Genomic DNA, 19,392 nt, shown 5'->3' on the forward strand with positions numbered 1-19,392 from the left:
GAGTCGAGGGAGCAGAGGTCGGCTGAACCTGGTTCTGAGCGGAGCCTTGAGGCTGGGTGTGTTGAGGGGACCTAAGGGGTAGTGCAACTCGGGGTCGTTTTGGAAGAGAACGCTCCCCAAACGTCACTTTTAATGGCTTAAACTGCGCCGAGAAGACCTCCGTTATCCTCGACGAGAAATCCGTCTGCCCCACCTGCCTCTTCCCAACGACGGCCTGCCCGTTCACCGAGGACCGATGGAAACTCTCGCGTACTTCGGCGATCTGCAGCACGACGTCCAGCCCTAGTTTGTCAACATCGCGTCGCGCCATGGGTTCCGGGCGCTGTGCAAGCGCGTTGAGCGCAGGCATCATCCAAGGCTTGATGTCAAACTCGAGGGCGAGGGCGAGGCGGTCGACGGGGTCCATGCTCATCACCGCCATCTTTTCGATTGCGAATTGATGTACTGCAGTCATGTTCCACTGGTCGGAAAGTCGGAGCACAGGAGTCCACTCCTCGAGGGTCATGGGGAGTTGGCCGCTGACCTGGTTCGGGATCGTCGACGTCCAAGGAGGGAGGACAGCCCGAGAATAAAGGACCTTGAGGAGCTGCTTGAAGTCGAAGCTGGTAATGCCTTTGAGTGCGACGGGGTTATCGTCAGTAAGGCCCTCGGCGATGCTTTCGCCTGTTGGAAGCGAGAACATAGCCTGAAAGACATCGGAGTGGTCACTCAAAACGTGGCTGGGTATCTTGAAGAGGGTGTTCTCGACCTGAGTCCCCAGTGAGACGCGTCAACGGGGGAAATAGAGGAACAGAGCATACCAAGAATATTACGATAGAGAAGTAGAATGAATCGTCGCGAACCACTGGAGGGGAGGGTGAGAGTTTGGCGACCTGCTTGTCTTGTGTTGCGTTAGCTGTGGTCGGTGTAAGGTCGGCGGACGAAGCCATGTCTGAGTTGCTTGTTTGAAGAGGGTGCCCGCTCTGACCACGAGTCGCAAGGGAATGAGTGTAGCGAAAACAGCACTTGCCGGGACGATGGTTGGGTCCTATAAATATATACCAGTGGCAGAGACGATGTGCGAATGGCCAGTTGGGACGATACCGCAACTTGAGACAGACCTAGACAGACGCGTCGCGTCAACGCGTCAACGCGTTAGGGTGTTCATGCACATGGCTGTTGAGTGGACAACGTAAATCGTTGCAAGCTCATTGGCTCGTCCACGTCGGACTCATTGTAACTTGGGGAAGAGCCGTCAAAGCATCCGGATGGGAAAAAGGTCGCGACGCAGTTGGACGTCATAGCTTATGCAGGTCTTAGAGTCGACTACATTGTACTAACAGTGCTGAAGCACTGAACGCTGCGAGAGGCTGCAGGTAACTCGTAGAGAAGTGGTCGTATGTCGCTCTAGTCGGCCCGGTGCGAGGCGCTGTGCAGGGTCGGATTGAAAAATTTTGACATTTGTGGATCGAGACACGGAAAGAGAAAAAAGACACGTCCGATTCTGTTCCGGAATGTTCCATCACCCAAAACGGAAGGTGAGAAGAGGCAGCCGGCTTAGTCAGCGCATTACGCGGGCGGCCTAAAATTTCGGCGTTTGCTCTCAGCTGCCCCATCCCGCTCTTCACTTCCTTCCTCCTCGTCCCCTTCCCCGTCTTCGTCGTCCATCATGTTTGCCGCTGCTCGTTCCCTCCGCACCGCTGTTGCCCGCACTGGCAACTATGCTGTAAGTTGCTTACTTTTTTGGTGCTCGTAATGAGGTGACCTAACGCGTTTTTAGGGTCTCCCGCGGTCCATGATTGCCCGGAACATGAATTCGAAGGTCAACGGTATGTACTCATCCCAACGAGTGTGAACACAAGCTTAGTCACGACACGTTCCAGGCCCCGTCGTTGGTATTGACTTGGGTACCACGAACTCTTGTGTCTCCGTCATGGAGGGCAAGTCCTCGCGCGTCATTGAGAACGCGGAAGGTGCCCGGACGACTCCCTCTGTCGTCGCCTTCACCAAGCACGGCGAGCGTCTTGTCGGTCTCCCGGCCAAGCGTCAGGCCGTCGTGAACTCCACCAACACCGTCTTCGCCTTTAAGCGCCTGGTTGGTCGTCAATTCAAGGACAAGGAAGTTCAGGAGGACATCAAGCATTGGTGAGCACGTTGGTTCCCCATCTCCTCCATGCATACTAATGTTTTATCCTAGGCCATTCAAGGTTGTTCCGAAGAGCGACGGTCGCCCAGCCGTCGAGGTCCAGAACGGCGACAAAATTTCTCAGTTCTCCTCAGAGGAGCTCTCCGCAATGGTCCTCTCGAAGATGCGTGACACGGCAGAGCAGTACTTGAACAAGAAAGTCAAGTAAGTGAAAATTCTCGTCGCCGACTAACCGAGGTGCTCATAATCGAATAGCCACGCCGTTATCACTGTGCCTGCTTACTTCAACGACGCTCAGCGGCAAGCGACCAAGAACGCTGGTCAGATCGCTGGCCTCGATGTGCTGCGTGTTATCAACGAGCCCACCGCTGCCGCACTGGCTTATGGTCTTGACCGCGCTGACAACTCGGTTATCGCTGTCTACGACCTTGGCGGTGGTACCTTCGATATTTCCATCCTGGAGATGCAGAAGGGTGTCTTCGAAGTCAAGTCCACGAACGGTGACACTCACCTTGGCGGCGAGGACTTCGACATCACCCTCCTGAACCACATCCTCAACGAGTTCAAGAAGGAGTCTGGTATCGACCTCAGCCAGGACCGCATGGCCATTCAGCGTATACGCGAGGCCGCCGAGAAGGCGAAGATCGAGCTCTCGTCGACTTCCCAGACGGAGGTCAACCTTCCCTTCATCACCGCCGATGCCTCCGGACCCAAGCACATCAACCTCAAGCTCAACCGGTCGCAGTTCGAGACTCTCGTCAACCCCCTTCTCCAGCGCACGATCGACCCGTGCAAGAAGGCGTTGACTGACGCCGGTGTCAAGGCCAGCGAGATCAATGAGGTCATCCTCGTCGGTGGCATGACGCGCATGCCCAAGGTCAACGAGATTGTCAAGTCCATCTTCGGCCGTGACCCCAGCAAGGGTGTGAACCCCGATGAGGCCGTCGCTATTGGTGCCTCGATCCAGGGCGGTGTCCTCGCCGGTAACGTCACTGACATTCTGCTCCTCGATGTTACTCCTCTGTCTCTTGGTATGTCATATTCCTTTCGGTTCAGTTCTTGGAGTTAATGTTACCCTCAGGTATTGAGACCCTTGGTGGCATCATGACCAAGCTCATCAGCCGAAACACGACTATCCCGACCAAGAAGTCCCAGGTCTTCTCGACGGCTGCTGATGGCCAGACTGCCATCGAGGTCAAGATCTACCAGGGTGAACGTGAGCTCGTCCGCGACAACAAGCTCCTTGGCAACTTCAACCTTGTCGGTATACCCCCTGCACCCAAGGGCGTTCCTCAAATCGAGATCACCTTCGACATCGACGCCGGTACGTTTTTAGTCACCTCCGGCGTCCGAACCAATACTGATCTTCTTTGCAGATGGTATCGTCAACGTGTCGGCCAAGGACAAGGCTACAAACAAGGACCAGAGCATGACCATTGCTTCGTCGTCCGGTCTCTCCGACAAGGACATCGAGCGCATGGTTGCCGAGTCGGAGCAGTACGCTGAGTCCGACAAGGAGCGTCGTGCTCTCATCGAGGAGGGCAACAAGGGCGAGAGCGTCTGCTCTGACACTGAGAAGGGTAAGTGTGGTTATCATTAAACGTTGTAGCTGTTGCTTACTATCGTTATGTAGCCATGAACGAGTTCAAGGAGCAGCTCGATGCCACCGAGAAGGAGAAGGTCAGCAAGCTCGTCGCCGAGCTTCGTGAGATCGCCGCCAAGGGCCAACAGGGCGACGCTTCCGTCACCGCCGACCAGATCCGGGAGAAGATCAACGAGACCCAGCAGGCCTCGCTGGGCCTCTTCCAGAAAGTGTACGAGAAGCGCAACGCCGAGGGTGCCTCGAACGAGTCGTCGAGCACCGAGAACCAGGAGAAGAAGGACTAAGGGCTGAACGCTGTCGTCCTCCGTGACTCCCTTTCCTTTTCTTCGTGTTCTGTCGGTTTCCTTCTTTCTATCGGCTGTCTCTGCTCGATCATTCCGTTGCTCTCTCATCATCATTGCATGTTCTCGCATTATGCATCGTCATCTTTAGATATTATGTCCAGAAAAGTAACATCATCTCGCTATTCGTTCATGCCTTACGTACATTACTTGCATATTACTCACTTATAGAGTTGGTTGCTTTAGTCTGTAGCCAATATTACGCTCACCTCATCCCCCGCTCAGTGTCAATACACATAATTGACTAACGTCTAAAATTTGGTGTGGACTGCGAACTTGTATGATGAAGTTGCATCGTCCCGACGCATCATATATGAATGTTGGTTGAATCACTGTTTTGGAAGGAAGGCGCATTTCTTGAAGCCCATGCACATCCTCGCACTTGAGTTTAGTGATCCCCTGCGCCTCGTCTAATCTATCATAGGTCGCGGTCAAATACCCCCCTCGCATCTCAAAATTGGCGTTGCCGGTGCAACTTGATCTCGTTCTGCATGCCACTGCTTTTCCGTGCTCGACTGGAAGCTCCAAGCAACTGCGTCGGCGACTCGGAGCGCGTGGCTGCTGATATCAGGGTTGTTACAGCAGGTCACTAGGCATTCCTTTGCCCGTCGAGACCAGCAGAGTGACCATGACCAAGTGAGTGCCCGGTTGACCTAGAGGCTTGAGGCTCGCGAGAGACTGGAAACTGTGGCGAGGCATGAGACGAACTTGGTGCGATGAGCACTGTATGTCAAGACGTTGAAGCTCAGACCGACGAGATAGTGATTGAGGTACTGCTGCAGTCCGGTTGCCAGATGGCTTGATTCTCACATTGCCTTAATTGATGGGATCAAGAGAGTGCCTGGAGGTTTGACGTAGTGTGTGGGGCAGGCTGCAAGGGAGTCTCGGAAGAGTACTTGCCTCGGAGGACGAAAGAACGCGGATGTGCCGGTTAGGTACCGGAGCCCGAAGACGATCAAAGCGCTAAGGACTCGGTCAATCACAGACTCCGAGAACGTTAACAAAACTCGGTCCTGAGCTCGCGCTGGTCGCAACTTTCACCCCCAACCATTTACATACCCTATACCTCTCCAATATGTCGCCTCCTTCTCCCTCGGGCAGCAATGACAAGCGCATAGGCGGCGAATATGGCGCGATGCGCGCGAACATCGACGTCGACAAGCTAAACAAGTATCTCGCAGCCAACGTACCGGAGATCGCGACACCGGTGGATGTGAAGCAGTTCAAGGTACGTTTCCTTGTATACGTGTAGTCTGGTGCGAGTTCTGGGAGCTCAACGAGTGTTGCTCCACCAGTTTGGACAGGTATGCAAATTGTTGGATGGTGCATGCTAGGTCCTGACATGCTCGCGTGCTCGTGTAGTCGAATCCGACTTACTTCCTTACTGACTCCAAGTGAGCTCCTAGTCCGCTTCCTCTATCTTCTCTCGTGTATCTAACCTCTATTCCTTAGAGGAGTTCGCTTCGTCCTGCGCAAGAAGCCGGCCGGGAAGCTCCTGTCTGCGACGGCCCACCAGATTGAGCGCGAGTACAAGATGCTTGACGTGCTGCACCGGCACAACTCCTCGCCATCAACGAAGCCGGAGCAACATGTACCAGTTCCCCGGCCGTACGTGCTGTGCAACGACAGCGAGGTGATCGGGACGCCATTCTACGTGATGGAGTACCTCGACGGACGGATATTCACGGACGTGCGCATGTTCGAGGTGCCGCCGAAGGACCGGAAGGAATGGTGGGTGCCATGCAGCTTCCTTCTCACCTGCTTGCACACATTGACGCTGTGCGCTCGTTGTGACACCCCTTTATAGCTGGCTCTCGGCGGTGCGAGCGCTCGCTGCCCTCGGCTCACTCGACCCCGTCGCAATTGGGCTCGAAAAGTTCGGCCCAACGACGCCATACTTCCCTCGCCAAATCAAGTCCCTCTCGCGCGTGTCGGCATCGCAGTCTGAGGCGGTTGACATCGAGACGAACAAGGCCATTGGACCCATCCCACATTTTGACGCGCTCGTGCGGTGGTATGGCGCGCACCTTCCTAACGAAGGGCGCGTGCGCATCGTGCATGGGGACTATAAGCTCGATAATCTCGTCTTCCACCCTACGGAGAATCGGGTTATTGGGATTTTAGACTGGGAGTTGTGTACGCTTGGGTCCTCGGTATGTCGTCTGCTTCCTTGTTATACAATTCGTGTCTGTCTTCCATATTCGCTGCATCATCACCATCGTCCCTACGCCAATTACGAATGTATTTCTGACGAAACGAGTAGCTTGCGGACCTCGCCAATCTCACTCAGCCTTGGTCAATCGACCGCGAATGGGTGCCCATGAGCGCTGAAGGCTCAGAAGGCCTCAACCCGCGAAAGTACCCGCTCATGAAGGCGTTTAAGCGCTCACCCAATCCCGAAGAGGTTCCCATCCCGCTGGAGGACCTCGAGCGCGAGTACGCTCGTCTCTCCGGGAGATCCTATCCTATGCCAGAGATGCCTTTCGTACGGAGCTTCATGGTCTGGCGGGTGAGTCCTTCATTCTTCTACAGTTTGCCGATTATATTAATATTGGGTTGTAGTTGGCGGTCATTTCGCAAGGCATCGCTGCGCGCTACGCGAGGAGACAGGCGAGCTCGGAACAGGCGCCGTTGCACATTCATTTGTTCCCGGTGCTCAGCAACATCGCGAAGAACGTGCTCGCGGACGATGGGTTTGATATCTTTGAAAAGGGGAATGTTAAGGCGAAGTTGTAGAATGTTGTAAACGTCAGTGTGGACTTAGTATTGTGAGTAATCCCTTTTCTCTAAATACGCTCCTGAGACTGACAATGTGCCCTCAAGAGTAATGGATGTATAGTTCCTGACGGTATTATTTATTTATTTGCCATCAACAGGGTGGTTCGGGCGATGCATGAATCGCGGACTAGTCTCGTTAAGCCTCTGTCGGTATGCAACGGTAGCTGACGCACTCAGATATGCAAGAACTTCTTTATGATTTCAGTATTCATGGTCCATTGACTCTGCATAGCTCCTCAAGAATTCGTACAATCGCAAGATGCGCCCATCGGGTACTTCTCCCGGTACATTATTGTCCAACCAGATCACAAATTGCATGTCCGGAAGGTTCAGCAAGTTCTTCAGCCCGTCGTCGTCAGCAACTCCATGCGTAAGCAGCCAGACCCATAGATAGGTCAGTTCTGCAGGGATCGTCTCCGCGATTCGCGTTATGTAAAGTTGCGATGCAAAAGGATTCTGATTGTCCTCGCCCGTGTCGACCACGGTGGCTGCGTCATCGTCGGGAGGACTCCACGCCCTGTCGTCTATCCGAGCTACTTCCTGTGGCCGTTCTCTTGCGGGGTCACCTTGCCCTACCCTTCCGCGGTGGTATTCCCGCAATAATTTGTAACGTCCATGCTTAAAGGATTTTAGCGCGGTGGCCTACCATTTGTTGCTTGCCGAAGATAACCGGACTGCTCACCTCCACTCCGCGACGGAGGTCCGTGCGACGGATCATGACTCTTCTTGCGAGGGCATCTACGGCCCATCCGTCTTCGTACTTTTCGAAAAGCGGACAGAGGGCGACGACTGGTTCAGGAGAATAGTATGCAGCATAGAATACGGCGTTTCGGAGAACGCTCATGTCCTGCTCTCTTCCGCAGCGCGTCAGGTCGAGGTGGCGCACGACGTACGGTTTGAGTAACGCCTTTGAGGTTGAAAGTATTGACAATCAGCTTTACAGAATCATCGCTGGCGCTCGTCCACCGTCTGTATGTTCTCGACGAATACCACGTACGCGAACTCGGGAAGTGAACAGAAACCCCTACCTTGAACCTCCCCGCGTCGAGTCTGTCCATATCCAATGCTGCGTAGAGGAATTTTGTTGGCGTTATCTCTCGCACAAGCCAGTTCAGGGCGAATGTGTCGGGGCGTGGAATGACCTCGAGAATGCAGCGCTGATAGATGTCCTGCAGTATATCAAAGGTATCCTCGGGCTCGGCTTGTCCTTCCGGTGGTCCATCCGGCTCTGGAGACAACGTGAAGTAGGCGATTTCGTTTGCAGCGCCCAACGCTTCGTGCATCCTCGTAGATGAACTTCTCAAATTCATCGGCATTAGCTTGGATGCTGAGAGCTAACGTCTGCGTCACTCTAGCTGGCAGTACAGATTTTCGCCAAAGTCTGGCGCAAGAGCCCCAAGTCGTGGGGTTTAGGGGTCCAAGCTATTTTAGGATATGTCGCGGATCGGAAACGTCCGAAAACCGTCACCATCGCACCTCTTGCCAGTCATCTGCTCTCTTCCAACTTGGAGCTACGACAGAGATACGGAAAATATCCAACGTCTTCTCAGCCAACATCCGGCTATGAAGCTCGCCTCTTTACATCTGCTGTGACCGCTCCGAATCTCATGCTCAAGGGCTGGTCGCCTTTACATAACTCAGACAACCGTTTTGTGCTGCTGAGGTTGACAGCCTTCTTTGCCTGAGTTCTGGGAACCCCCCGCTTATGCACTCCGTTCACTCCGCTCGCCCCATATGTTCTCTGCCCCCGTTGTTAGCAAAGTGCTGCGCAATACCACGCACTTGTGGCCCTTTCTATATGTTTTTGCTTCTCATGCGTACCTTCGCCCCCCTTCACCTCACGGTCCAGAAAGCAACTTGATACTTTCGCGCAAAAGACAGCTCCATCGCTCAGGGGCCTTTCTATGGCATGAGAAGACTTTGACCGGCTATTAAAGCTTTCAGGTCCGGCATAGTACGCTTACTTGTCCTCCCGACGCAACGACACTGCTCTCCGAGGCGAATATTTCAGTTCTAAACTATGTACCTCGGGTGTCTCATTGATACATCGCCAAATCAGTCGGTGTTTGACTATTTGGTATGCTTGGTGCGAATACGGCTCTCCAGCTGGACCTTCCTACCTTTGCTTCCTCAGAGTGCCTAATCTGCGATGGGTGAGGAATGTAGCTGTGTGTGACGCGACGGCGTTGATGCTCTACATTTTCCACTTTGAATTATCATTATGGAAAACATGGCCTTCATGTGCTCCGTAACAAGGGAAGCAACTGCTGTGTTTGAAGGCAACATACGGTGTATCCCGGCATATACTTATACTTGCTGTGGTTGAAACATGGAAGTGCGGGGGTGTTCAGGCACAGGCGATTGGGGGGAGCGGCACATACAAATGCTTCTCAGCTTCTCGCATCTCATACTCTCAAGATCTTGGACCTAAGTGGCATCATGATGCAAGTGAGCCAACATACTGGGTGCCTTACTTCTCATCAATATCTATTGCGATTCTCCAGGATTCTCCCAGGTCTCCTTAGCTTGGTAACATACTCGCTTCCATGGCCTTCAGTGGTGTAAGTACTGTAATAGTAGGGTGCAGAGCAGCTAGCAGGTTATCTACCCCTAAAATCCACAGATTTCGTCAATAACCTATAATTCGCTTTGCTTTTGAGTTAACGATTAGTATAACGGTTTGACCTTCGTTCGACCTTGAAGATGGCGCTCAGCTGAGGCAGTTGGGGATCAGGGCAGTTGACGGCAACTGCCGGTATGTCGCGTGCGCTGGCAGGTACCTCTGCACCGTCAGAACACCAGCTCTCACCTTCTCACAGACAGATATAGCCTAGACATCTCCTGACACCATCCCACCCGAGCCTTTTGACGGAATGTTTGTCGGCATACAAACTTGGACCTTATCTTGGCAAGCTCCCTCGCACTCATTCCACCTGAACCCTCCGTGTCTTGCACCCTCATCCAAATCCGTCCTGATGTCGACAAAGTAGCACACGGAGCTTATACCATGTGAATCCGTGTTCGATGAAAGCTTCATCCTCATCCGTTCCTGACAATGCTGCAGCCAATCTCCTGCCGACAGCAGGACGGATGGTAATCATTCAAATTCATCCTCAGGAGTCGCCTCCACCCTTATCTCGTGCACGCACACCGTACGCGCAGCGCATGGTTCTCTCAGCCGTGGGCCACGAAACAGGGCACATCTCTTTCCGTCCTCATGCTCCATGTTATTCGTCCGCCAGGAATACCCCTGCTAGGTGGCAGATGAACGCATGCTTGCCCGTTCCGTACGCGTCAGGTCAAAGAACCTCCCCTCCGGAGGACGGAACACGGCGCGTAGCACACGATGCCATCCTGCATAAGAACAGCGCGTTATCAGGGCGACAATTCTGACCCCAGCCCTTTGGCCCTCATCCTCCTTCGGTCGACATGTTCACCCAGGCTTTCACCACTTTCATCGTCGGTGCCTCGCTGCTTGGCCTCGCAGCCCCCGCCATGGCCTTTGACATGTCGGCCAATACCAACGTTCGTCATTCTATTGTGTATCGTTCCTTCCCATGTTGACTCCCTATATAGTTGGCAGTGTAAGATACCTGGCGATGCGTTCGTGAGCTACACGATCTGACTACAATGCAGTTACTGGGGCCAGAACTCGTATGGGGCTACCCACACGAGCGACACCGCAAACTGGCAGCAGCCCATTGAGTATTATTGCCAGGTGAGTATCATGGATTTGATATCGTGCGTTGCCTCTGACTCCGTTCAGGACGACAGCATCGACACGATCCCGATCGCGTTTGTTATCGAGTTCTTCGGTACCGGCAATATCCCAGTGATGAACCTCGCCAATGTGGGTTTATGTTCCCGGCCCCTCTCTGCAGATTTCCATTCTTACTTGGTTGATAGACCTGCAACAACGTGGACAACAGTACCTTCTCTGGCACTGATATGCCCGACTGTTCAGCTCTGGCTGCCGGCATTGAGGCATGTCAAGCGAAGGGGAAGACTGTGACAATCTCCCTCGGCGGTGCTACTGGGGCGATCGGGTTCACCAGCGACTCGCAGGCGCAAACATTTGCGCAAACTATTTGGGATTTGTACCTCGGAGGATCGAGCACTACGCGTCCGTTCGGTGCCGCGGTTCTTGATGGGTAAGTTCCACGGCTTAGTCTACTTAGTAGCGATATTCAATCTTTGACAGTGTTGATCTCGACATCGAGGGTGGCTCTACTACGGGTTACTCCGCTTTTGTCACTGCCCTTCGTACCCTCATGGACGGCGGCGACAAGTCGTACGTGACACTGACATAACCTTATTGGGGGAAGCTGACGCGTCTCTTCCCACAGCTACTACATTACTGCTGCGCCCCAGTGCCCCTTCCCCGACGCGTACCTTGGCACCACGCTTGATGAGGTTGGCTTCGATGCTGTTTATGTCCAATTCTGTGGGTTGCAGCACATATCTCGATTCGTCTAACAGTCGTCTCACCATTGTGATTATAGACAACAACTACTGCGGTGTCAACGACTACGGCAATTCCAATGACTGGGACTACAGCCTCTGGTATGTTCGACCCTTACTATCCTAGAGACAAAGACTCATCCAAACGGACAGGGACAACTGGGCGACCAACACCTCGCCTAACAAGAACGTGAAAGTCTACATCGGTGCACCGGCATCATCCACTGCCGCAAACTCGGGATACGTTGACGCGGCTACTCTCGGCTCGATCTTGCAGGCAACAAAGGCGCAGTACGCCTCATTCGGCGGTGCTATGCTTTGGGACGCTTCGCAAGCCTATGGTGCGCCCTTGCCTTCCTTTTTGTTATTACATAGAAACTGATACGTCGCCCAGCTAACGGCCGCTACGACCAAGCCATCAAGTCCGCACTCGGAGGCGGCTCTTCGGCACCCTCCTCTACCTCCTCTGCCCCCACATCGACGACTGCGCCCACCTCTACGGCCTCGACGGCGACTTCCAGCGCTCCGAGCCCAACAACTACGTCGTCCGGCACCTGCACCGGTGTCTCGGCGTGGAGCTCTAGCACTGCCTACACCGGCGGTTCGCAGGTCACGTATAACGGCAGCCTCTGGACGGCCAGCTGGTGGACGGAAGGCGACACCCCTGGTGGCTCTGCTGGTGTCTGGACCAGCGACGGCACCTGCGCGTCCCTTGGGAGGCGCGCCTCGCGTTTATTCCGCCTTTGATAGGCGAGGTCGTGATCGATGAGTAGTTGGCGGCGAGCGCAGCGGGCCTGTTGTATCAGCAGTGCTCACTCCTATAGCAGATTACTATTTATCTGGGTTTTGTGTTTACTTATTTGTATGGTTATCTGGAATATTGGAAACCTGTACTTGGTCGTGAGAGGCTAGGCAGAGTGGTACCTTTGACTCGCCCTCAAAGGCGATTTTGTTTATCTACGCGTGGGACGAGGTAATTCGATCGTCCGCCTGAGATGAACTAGCTGCAAGCTGGGTTTGCGTCGCAAAGACTCGGAAGCCTGTGAACCGACACGATGACGTCGATCCTGCTTCTCACCATCACCTTCCTTCCGCAAGAACTTTCCCCTCGCGTGTCCTGTTGTCGAAGAGGTAATGGCGGGTCTTAGAGGCACATCTGGCGCTCTACAGGCTATACACGAACTTGTATGTATAGTGACAGGGTTTTTTTCCATAAGTTCGCTGACTGTTATGTGCAAAAACCGTTGGTTCAGCTCCCAAAGCTTGTGTCCGAAGTCTACGTGGGTACGCTTACGAGGGAGTTGTCGCCTACGGTGCAGCTCAATCTACGTATATAGGGCGCAGTGGATACCCCCTTCGTTCAGTTCTCGGAAACAAACTACAGCGCCGATACACTCCAGGAAAGATGCGACATCCAATCAATGCTGTCGAACATGTCATTGCTGGTCGACGACATCAACTCAACAGTTAAGGAACTGAGTCGGCTTAGCAAAGTGTTGAACAAGGCTACGACGTCTCACTCTCGATATGTGTCTGCGGTGCTCCGACTTCCTGCCGAGATCCTAGAGGAGATATTTGTGCACAGTTCGAAGACCGACGATGAGTACCCCGACCTTGGCTCGAGATACCTGCCTCTGGTACCTGGTCCTTTACCACGGGTGGTGGTCAACGATTCTGGGTACCTGAAGATCGCCCACATCTGCCGACGGTGGAGAGATGTGGCTCTGAACAGCCCGAGGTTGTGGAACATGATCCAGACAACGCCCGCGCAGTATGGTCGCACTCGCGCGACAGCGCTGCCTGTTCCACTGTCACTACTGGCGAGATCATCAGAGACCTGCCCTGTCTTCATTTATGCGAACCTTTGGGCGAGCACCTTGCTGCTGGATACCGACATGGATCATTTCCCCCCCAACCCAGCTTGCGACAGTGTGAAGGGCGTCGATGTCGTGGGGTATAGGGGCCTGACTGTAGAGGTTCTATCGCAGTGGTTGACTCAGTTCAAGAATATGACGCACCTTTCGCTTATTAACGTCGAGCTTACGGATTCCACGAACATACCGCCCGATTTTCTCGACCGCACAACGCATCTCCACGTCCATCCTCGACGTGCGTCCGCAGCGGTTGCTTTTGTTCAGTGCTGTACATGGGTCAACGTGACGTCTTTGACGCTCGATATGGCGGGGATGAAGCTCAATGATGCATTTCTTCAAGCGGTCTTTGGCCATTTCCCGAGCTTGGCCGAGCTGTTCATCGTCGTGGGCATGGTGGAATCAAACCCGGACAAATGGAGCGCCATATCATCAGACAGGCTGTGTGCATTCTCGCTGTTCATACATTCGCCTCTGTCCTCGGAGGAGCAGAAGCTGGGCCCTCTCTTTAAAGCTTTGACTTTCCCCTCGCTCACCGACCTCGTGCTCACCCGCCCGAGGTCTCCAATGCTTCGGTTCCTGCGCGAGTTTCTGGCACGCTCGCGGTGTCGTCTTTTTAGCCTTACGTTCACCAACCTTTCCCCTCAAGACATCAGAGAGAACTTGGTTTGCACAGCTGCGTTGGAGTTGGGAGAGGAGTTACGTATTCCCAGCGTTGAGTTTTACTGGCATTTGAAGGAGACGCGGATCTATCTGGAAAGCAAGGGGAGGTGGTACGATCTCGATGCCTCTGGCGGATGAGATTCTGGAAGATTAATATTTGGGAGCGGGACAGCGGTAGTCAGGATGTACTATTCGGAGTGTAGTGCGGATGTTTTAGACTAGATTCGCCCTATTTATGGTCCCGTTAATCATAGCGAGTTCTAAATATAGCTCTATTATTATCCGGCGTCCGTGGGCGGGTGACGGTATGTTGGACTAGTTAGCCTTCTTCAACGTGCGAGTGAACATTTCAATCTGCACCGTCCCGTTGCCGTTTCGCCATGACCGCCTACCCGAAAACAAGCTTCTCTCCAGCCCAAGCTCCCTACTTGTGCGGTGCTCATTATCAGCCCATAATAACCCGTCTTGTCCTCGCCCTCCCTCGCCGCATGAAGGGATAACATGTCCGAACCTCCTTCCTCTACCGCGTACCCTGTCGACCCTACCACTCCTCCGATTGCCAACGACGTTGAATGGATCACTGCCTACCTTACTATCTACTCCCTCAGCTCTCCTAGTAGACGCTACTCTTTCCTCCTTTGGATTGCCGTAGTCTTCGTGTTCTGTGTCTTCGCCGTCCTCCACTGGTCTGGCTCCCGTGGTGGTTTCATTGGCGCAGCCTGGACAAAGTGGTCCCTCAGACGAAGAACCTGGCGCAAGAAACACAACATAGCACTCGCTCGCAAACGCAACGAGCCTCACCGCCAACCTGTTTCTCTCCCCTCCAACGCACAGCTCTTCTCTCTCGCAGTCCTATTCCTCGCTTCATGCGCGCTTGCATTTGTCGGTCCCGACTACGTCGACCCACGCCAAAAGGTCTGGCAAGTCCATCGTAATGCTACATCATCATCCCTTTCCCAGCGCTTCACTGCTCTATACGACACTTTCACCATCGAACAGTATCAACCCAATTACCAGATCGACAAAGCGTGGTGGACTTCGGCTGCTCGTTCAGGTCAAATAGCCTATGCCCTCTTTCCACTTTGTGTCCTCTTCGCCCTTAAGGCACCTCCATTTGCTATATTCGCCATCCCCTTCATGATACAACTTTATTTCGACAAATTAGCTTGGCTGCATCGCTGGTCAGGTAGAATCATATGGCTCCTCACCTTCCTCCACGTCGCTTTGTGGAGCGTCCAGTTGATGTTAGACCACAAGTCTACCAACGGGTCTATCGCATACGTGTATGCGTGGCTGTATGAGCCCTTTATCCTTGGGTGGACGGTACATCATTGATTCATCTACATCTTCATTTACTCAACACTCAACTTGATCTTCTCCCAGGCTTTCGGACTGTTGACTCTCCTCATCGTATTATCTATCCATCCTATTCGCAGGAGGTACTACGAGGTGTTCTATGCTCTTCACCTCCTCTTAGTTCCTTCTATGCTGGTCACTGCTGCGTTGCACCACCCTACGCTGTGGTACTGGTGCTGGGCTGCACTCGCCATATGGATCGGTGAGAGGGTGTGGCGGGCCACCTGGTGGGCATATATTAATGGATACGTTATGGGACTCGACTCGCGCCCTTTGAAGGTTGAACCTTTTCCGCTTCGGGCCCAGGATTCTTGTGAGATGCAACACCTCAATCCTCCGCTTCACTTGCGACGTGATTCGGACGCTCAGCAGCCAGGTAGCCCTGTCAATCAGTATTACGATCCTCCGTATAAGAGGCGCTCGAGCTCAGACCATGCTCCAACAACGGGTGGTCGGCCTTCGACAGCGACATACGTTCAAGTTGGGCATGTCTGCAGTCCTTACTCGCAGGACTTCAATATCAATCACGCCAGCGCGTCGTACCTTCCACCTCCTGGTTACGCTCATGCCGAGCTCTTGGCTGGCCGAACCGTGCGCCTTCGGCTCGTCACCCCCGGCTATCTACCTTGGGCACCAGGCCAGCATTTCTTGGTTCACATCCCGCATATATCCAACCTCACTTCGCACCCGTTCACCTCTGCCTCGCTCTACGATGAGTCGGCAGATTCAGACTTTGGACGTGTCATTGTTTTGTTGATCCGCGCGAAGGGCGGCTGGACCCTGGACCTTTTCGACGCTGTTACGCGCATGGTTGACCAAGGAGTCGTGCACCCCCCCAGCGAGCATCCACCGATGAATGAAGAGGGGCACCCTCCTCGCGGCGTGCTGCTCAAGGCTAATGTGGACGGCCCGTTTGGGAGTTCTATTAGGGCTCGATGGGGGAACTATTCGACAGTGCTCGTTGTAGTTGGCGGTTCGGGGGTCAGCTTCGGTCTAGCTGTGCTTCAGTATATCTGTCTCTGTCTCTCTGGGCGCGATGGGAAGACACTGGGCGGTCACCCTGGTGGGTGGGGCAGGAAGATCTTCGTTACCCGCCGAGTCCGCTTCGTTTGGTTGGTTCGCGAGTATGGCAAGTGTTGGAGTTGTTGATGATGCGCGAAGCGAGTGGCTCATGTTAGCTTGCAGCACATATTCAATGGGGCGCTTCTGTGATTCGTACATGTCTCTCTATGCTCCCCCCAGAAACGATACAGGTCGACATCTACGTGACGAATTTCGAGCCCCTGCCACCTATACCGGAACCATCACAGCATTGGCTACCCCAGCCTCGTATTCATTTCGCCAAAAACTCTGGTGCGGAACCTGTCCCCAGACCTAAATCTCAGCGCAGGGACAGTCGCTCGCGCAGTGACTCCGAGGATTCTTCCGAGAGCCACTACGAGTCTGCGGAGAGCGATGTTGACCTCAGTTACTATACTGGCGAATACGACGACGACGCGGAGCCGTGGCAGACTGAAGATCCAACCCTTGCGCACGAAGAGAACATTCTCGAGCTCACCGAGTTCGACGGTGATCATGACGTCGTCACTCACGTTGAGAGGTCTCTCAGCCAAAGGTTGCGTCAGGAGGGAAAGCTGCGGAGAGCCAGCTCTCGGCATTCTCTAGGGAAATCAGGACGCAAATCCTGGGCGTCTGACACTGATAGACACGCGTCGGCAAACGAAACTCAGCCTCAGCCAATAGGCAGCAGATTCAGGTGGCAACAAGCTTCCGCCGTATCTGGCGCTTCATCGGGGTCGACGGTCAGGCTCGTGTCCCCCGTTGCGCGGTTACCTGAACTTCAGCCGCTGGCGGAAGCATACGACTCGACGATGGAGGTAGATCTGGGCTCTCCTACCGAGACTCTCGTAGCGTCTGAGTACTACCCGTGGCAGAAGTCGCGGGGATCTGGCTTGTCGACACCAGCCCTCGGATCATCTGAAGCGCACTTCCAGCCGATGGCTCTGCCCGCAGAGTCATCATCACCCCTTTCTCGTTCTGTGTTCCGCCCTTTGGACTTTGAACCCGAGGCTGGGAAACCCCCTGATAATGTCACATTGTTCTCTCCTGACGTTATTCGGTTCCCGATGGACAAGCAGGAAGCTTTTGACCTCCACGTCGTATCCGAACACGCCAGGCCTGGGAAGCCGAAGCTGGACCGCATTCTGGCGAACGAGGTCGAGCAGTCCCAAGGGCAAGTCATCGTTGCTTGTAAGTGGCTCTTCCAGCTGTTTCCAGCTGTTGCTGTTGCTTTTCTATTATACGCTCGCTCATGTCGTTGCTCCCGAATTCAGGCTGTGGTCCGACCTCCCTAAATGCCATGGTGCGCAAGGTGATTGCCCGTCAGATCGACCCCGCGCGGATTTGGCGAGGCGACCTGCGGGGCTCGGTTGCGCTGGTATCAGAAGAGTTTGAGTATTGATGTCGATGAGCTGTTGGCGATACTTGTTAATGCTCGTCCTGCTGACGTGGACCACTGTAGCCTATCATTGCATTCAGGTATTTTATGGTTTATACCCCCTCTCATGGAACACAGGATACAGAAAGAAAATATAGGGTGACTTTTCAGAACTTCCGAGGTGCAATCAGTGACATTGGGTGGGACAGGGGATATGGCATCGACACGGTCAAGTCCACGGGCGCTAAGTACTTTATTCATTCAGTGTCTGCCTCTTCCTCGACCGCCTGCCACGGTCCTGACAGCAACTTCAGAGATTCATCTCGGCCAATTTCTACCGCGATCAGGTGGCTTTTGGGGAGTTCATTTCGCGGGCTCCTTTGTATCATTCTAGGTGCCAGAGGCGATGAACTCGGTTCTGTCAGACTGCTGTCAATGTCCGCAACGTGGAGTAGAGGAGTGACTTGGGCATCTTGGATAACTCCGGTTCTCGTTTGCGCATTTGACGGCGACGAACTTGAAGCCGGGTTGAACTAGAGATAAATTTGAGAGCTTGAGCTCGAGCTTGAACATGGGCGACCTTATCTTTACTGACCCTCAAGTGCTCAAGTAATTTCTTTGCCACGCAATTGTAGCTGGGGCCTCTGTCAAGCTGCTCGAGTTTCTGATTCGAACGTCATGCTGGGCACTATTAGCGAAAGGAACCCGCCGAAGAAGCTCTCTAAACCTTCCAGCTGCGCGTATACCTCTAAAGGTGTAAGGTAAACCTTTCTTTTGTCGATAATGAACTGAGCGGAGTGATGAGATTATTTTTAGGATAGAACGTGCGCCGCTGATGATGGCAGTTTCTTTGGATTTGCGCTCGGAGCTGAGGTATCCCGGATTCCTAACGTGGTCTTATAGCAATGGATGTGGCACGAGAGGTGCATAGTCATGCATGTGCATAGGACATGGACGTCTTCACCTTCAGGCGCGAGCATGGTTTATACCAAATATCATTGGAAAATAATTCGGCCACGAATACCCTTCGCTTGCCTGTAAGTTCCTTGTTCTCAAGCTAAGCACTAAGCCAAAGCCGAAGCTACTTTACTAACCTACCAGAAATGATCCTGACCGGCGAAAACTCCAAAAGAAAAAGAAAAACAAAGCACGGCTGGCGTCCAGATTTATACAAGTCGGACAATTCCTTCGCCGAGATTCGTGGAAAGCATGGCTTAATTTCCAGGGTCTTAGCCACTTTTCGGCTGCGTGAGGCTTTATACCCACTGAACGCATGGTCGATGATCAGTATGGTTCGCAGTTCCCGATGGTTTGTTCACTTCACGGCTTAATTATCGTTGGACGTTGACAGAAAGCTCGCAGCTTGCAGAACTGGGTTAAACATGCTGTCATATGGAATGATGCGAAGGCACTCGTGAAGCTCCGATTGCGAGGACCCGTCAATTGTGCTGGAGTCGACGAGATATACTTGCCCCGGGGTCGGGCTCCTCTCTCACACCAGCTTATCTGTCAACTTGGAATAAATTGAAGTCTTTAAATCAATAGAAAGCATGTCACTCTGCGCGCTTTGTGTTAATCGGCTTAACACGATGCTGCGTTCGTATATAAGGACACCAGGCATACTTTACACCGAGTAGCAGCACATTGCCTGTCAGCTTCAGCATCCTCAATCATGTCCCCTAAGCCTCTTCGCGTCGCCATCTTCGTGTGCGGTCCTGTAGAAGGAAAGCTCGCGGAAATGTACACTGAAGGCGTCG

At 53.5% G+C, this 19,392-nt stretch overlaps 7 protein-coding genes across 7 annotated transcripts; 5 read left to right on the plus strand and 2 right to left on the minus strand.

Moving 5' to 3' along the window:
- Positions 1-238: 238 nt before the first annotated feature.
- Positions 239-839, minus strand: CONPUDRAFT_28841 (uncharacterized protein; the record flags this gene model as incomplete). Its single annotated transcript, XM_007770773.1, has 2 exons — positions 239-748; positions 801-839. Coding segments are annotated over 2 exons (549 nt in total), but the record flags the coding sequence as incomplete, so codon positions are not given.
- A 758-nt stretch (positions 840-1,597) lies between these two features.
- On the plus strand, positions 1,598-4,319 carry CONPUDRAFT_82614 (heat shock protein). The gene is made up of 8 exons (XM_007771118.1): positions 1,598-1,705; positions 1,760-1,808; positions 1,863-2,124; positions 2,177-2,329; positions 2,381-3,156; positions 3,207-3,449; positions 3,502-3,705; positions 3,759-4,319. Exons 1-8 carry the CDS (start codon positions 1,649-1,651, stop codon positions 4,010-4,012), a joined length of 1,998 nt encoding a protein of 665 aa, XP_007769308.1. The 5' UTR covers positions 1,598-1,648; the 3' UTR covers positions 4,013-4,319.
- An 825-nt stretch (positions 4,320-5,144) lies between these two features.
- Positions 5,145-6,937, plus strand: CONPUDRAFT_125081 (APH-domain-containing protein; the record flags this gene model as incomplete). Its single annotated transcript, XM_007771119.1, has 8 exons — positions 5,145-5,297; positions 5,365-5,373; positions 5,432-5,463; positions 5,522-5,800; positions 5,877-6,222; positions 6,333-6,578; positions 6,632-6,837; positions 6,893-6,937. The coding sequence occupies 7 exons, from the start codon at positions 5,145-5,147 to the stop codon at positions 6,803-6,805; spliced, it is 1,239 nt and encodes a 412-aa protein (XP_007769309.1). The 3' UTR covers positions 6,806-6,837; positions 6,893-6,937.
- A 111-nt stretch (positions 6,938-7,048) lies between these two features.
- On the minus strand, positions 7,049-8,130 carry CONPUDRAFT_154382 (uncharacterized protein; the record flags this gene model as incomplete). Its single annotated transcript, XM_007771120.1, has 3 exons — positions 7,049-7,465; positions 7,530-7,754; positions 7,876-8,130. The coding sequence occupies 3 exons, from the start codon at positions 8,128-8,130 to the stop codon at positions 7,049-7,051; spliced, it is 897 nt and encodes a 298-aa protein (XP_007769310.1).
- A 2,146-nt stretch (positions 8,131-10,276) lies between these two features.
- CONPUDRAFT_165887 (glycoside hydrolase family 18 protein) lies at positions 10,277-12,055 on the plus strand (the record flags this gene model as incomplete). Its single annotated transcript, XM_007771121.1, has 10 exons — positions 10,277-10,372; positions 10,424-10,431; positions 10,484-10,565; positions 10,614-10,697; positions 10,754-10,998; positions 11,049-11,138; positions 11,194-11,291; positions 11,350-11,410; positions 11,462-11,649; positions 11,703-12,055. The coding sequence occupies 10 exons, from the start codon at positions 10,277-10,279 to the stop codon at positions 12,053-12,055; spliced, it is 1,305 nt and encodes a 434-aa protein (XP_007769311.1).
- Positions 12,056-12,442: 387 nt separating this feature from the next.
- Positions 12,443-13,980, plus strand: CONPUDRAFT_154384 (uncharacterized protein; the record flags this gene model as incomplete). The annotated part of the gene is made up of 3 exons (XM_007771122.1): positions 12,443-12,493; positions 12,562-12,588; positions 12,646-13,980. 3 exons carry the CDS (start codon positions 12,443-12,445, stop codon positions 13,978-13,980), a joined length of 1,413 nt encoding a protein of 470 aa, XP_007769312.1.
- Positions 13,981-14,193: 213 nt separating this feature from the next.
- CONPUDRAFT_137590 (uncharacterized protein) lies at positions 14,194-17,754 on the plus strand. The gene is made up of 4 exons (XM_007771123.1): positions 14,194-15,165; positions 15,226-16,327; positions 16,384-17,448; positions 17,532-17,754. The coding sequence occupies exons 1-4, from the start codon at positions 14,344-14,346 to the stop codon at positions 17,657-17,659; spliced, it is 3,117 nt and encodes a 1,038-aa protein (XP_007769313.1). The 5' UTR covers positions 14,194-14,343; the 3' UTR covers positions 17,660-17,754.
- Positions 17,755-19,392: the final 1,638 nt, after the last annotated feature.

This window comes from Coniophora puteana (genome assembly GCF_000271625.1).
Source record: "Coniophora puteana RWD-64-598 SS2 unplaced genomic scaffold CONPUscaffold_7, whole genome shotgun sequence".
In the NCBI taxonomy this organism is placed as follows: domain Eukaryota; kingdom Fungi; phylum Basidiomycota; class Agaricomycetes; order Boletales; family Coniophoraceae; genus Coniophora; species Coniophora puteana.

Bases quoted from the DNA above. Each gene is read 5' to 3' on its own strand.
- CONPUDRAFT_137590 (XM_007771123.1), top strand. From the start codon at position 14,344: ATGTCCGAACCTCCTTCCTCTACCGCGTACCCTGTCGACCCTACCACT. The intron at 16,328-16,383 runs GCAAGTGTTGGA...GTTAGCTTGCAG, and splicing joins TTGGTTGGTTCGCGAGTATG to CACATATTCAATGGGGCGCT. The intron at 17,449-17,531 runs GTAAGTGGCTCT...TCCCGAATTCAG, and splicing joins AGGGCAAGTCATCGTTGCTT to GCTGTGGTCCGACCTCCCTA.
- CONPUDRAFT_82614 (XM_007771118.1), top strand. From the start codon at position 1,649: ATGTTTGCCGCTGCTCGTTCCCTCCGCACCGCTGTTGCCCGCACTGGC. The intron at 2,125-2,176 runs GTGAGCACGTTG...GTTTTATCCTAG, and splicing joins CAGGAGGACATCAAGCATTG to GCCATTCAAGGTTGTTCCGA. The intron at 3,157-3,206 runs GTATGTCATATT...TGTTACCCTCAG, and splicing joins TGTTACTCCTCTGTCTCTTG to GTATTGAGACCCTTGGTGGC.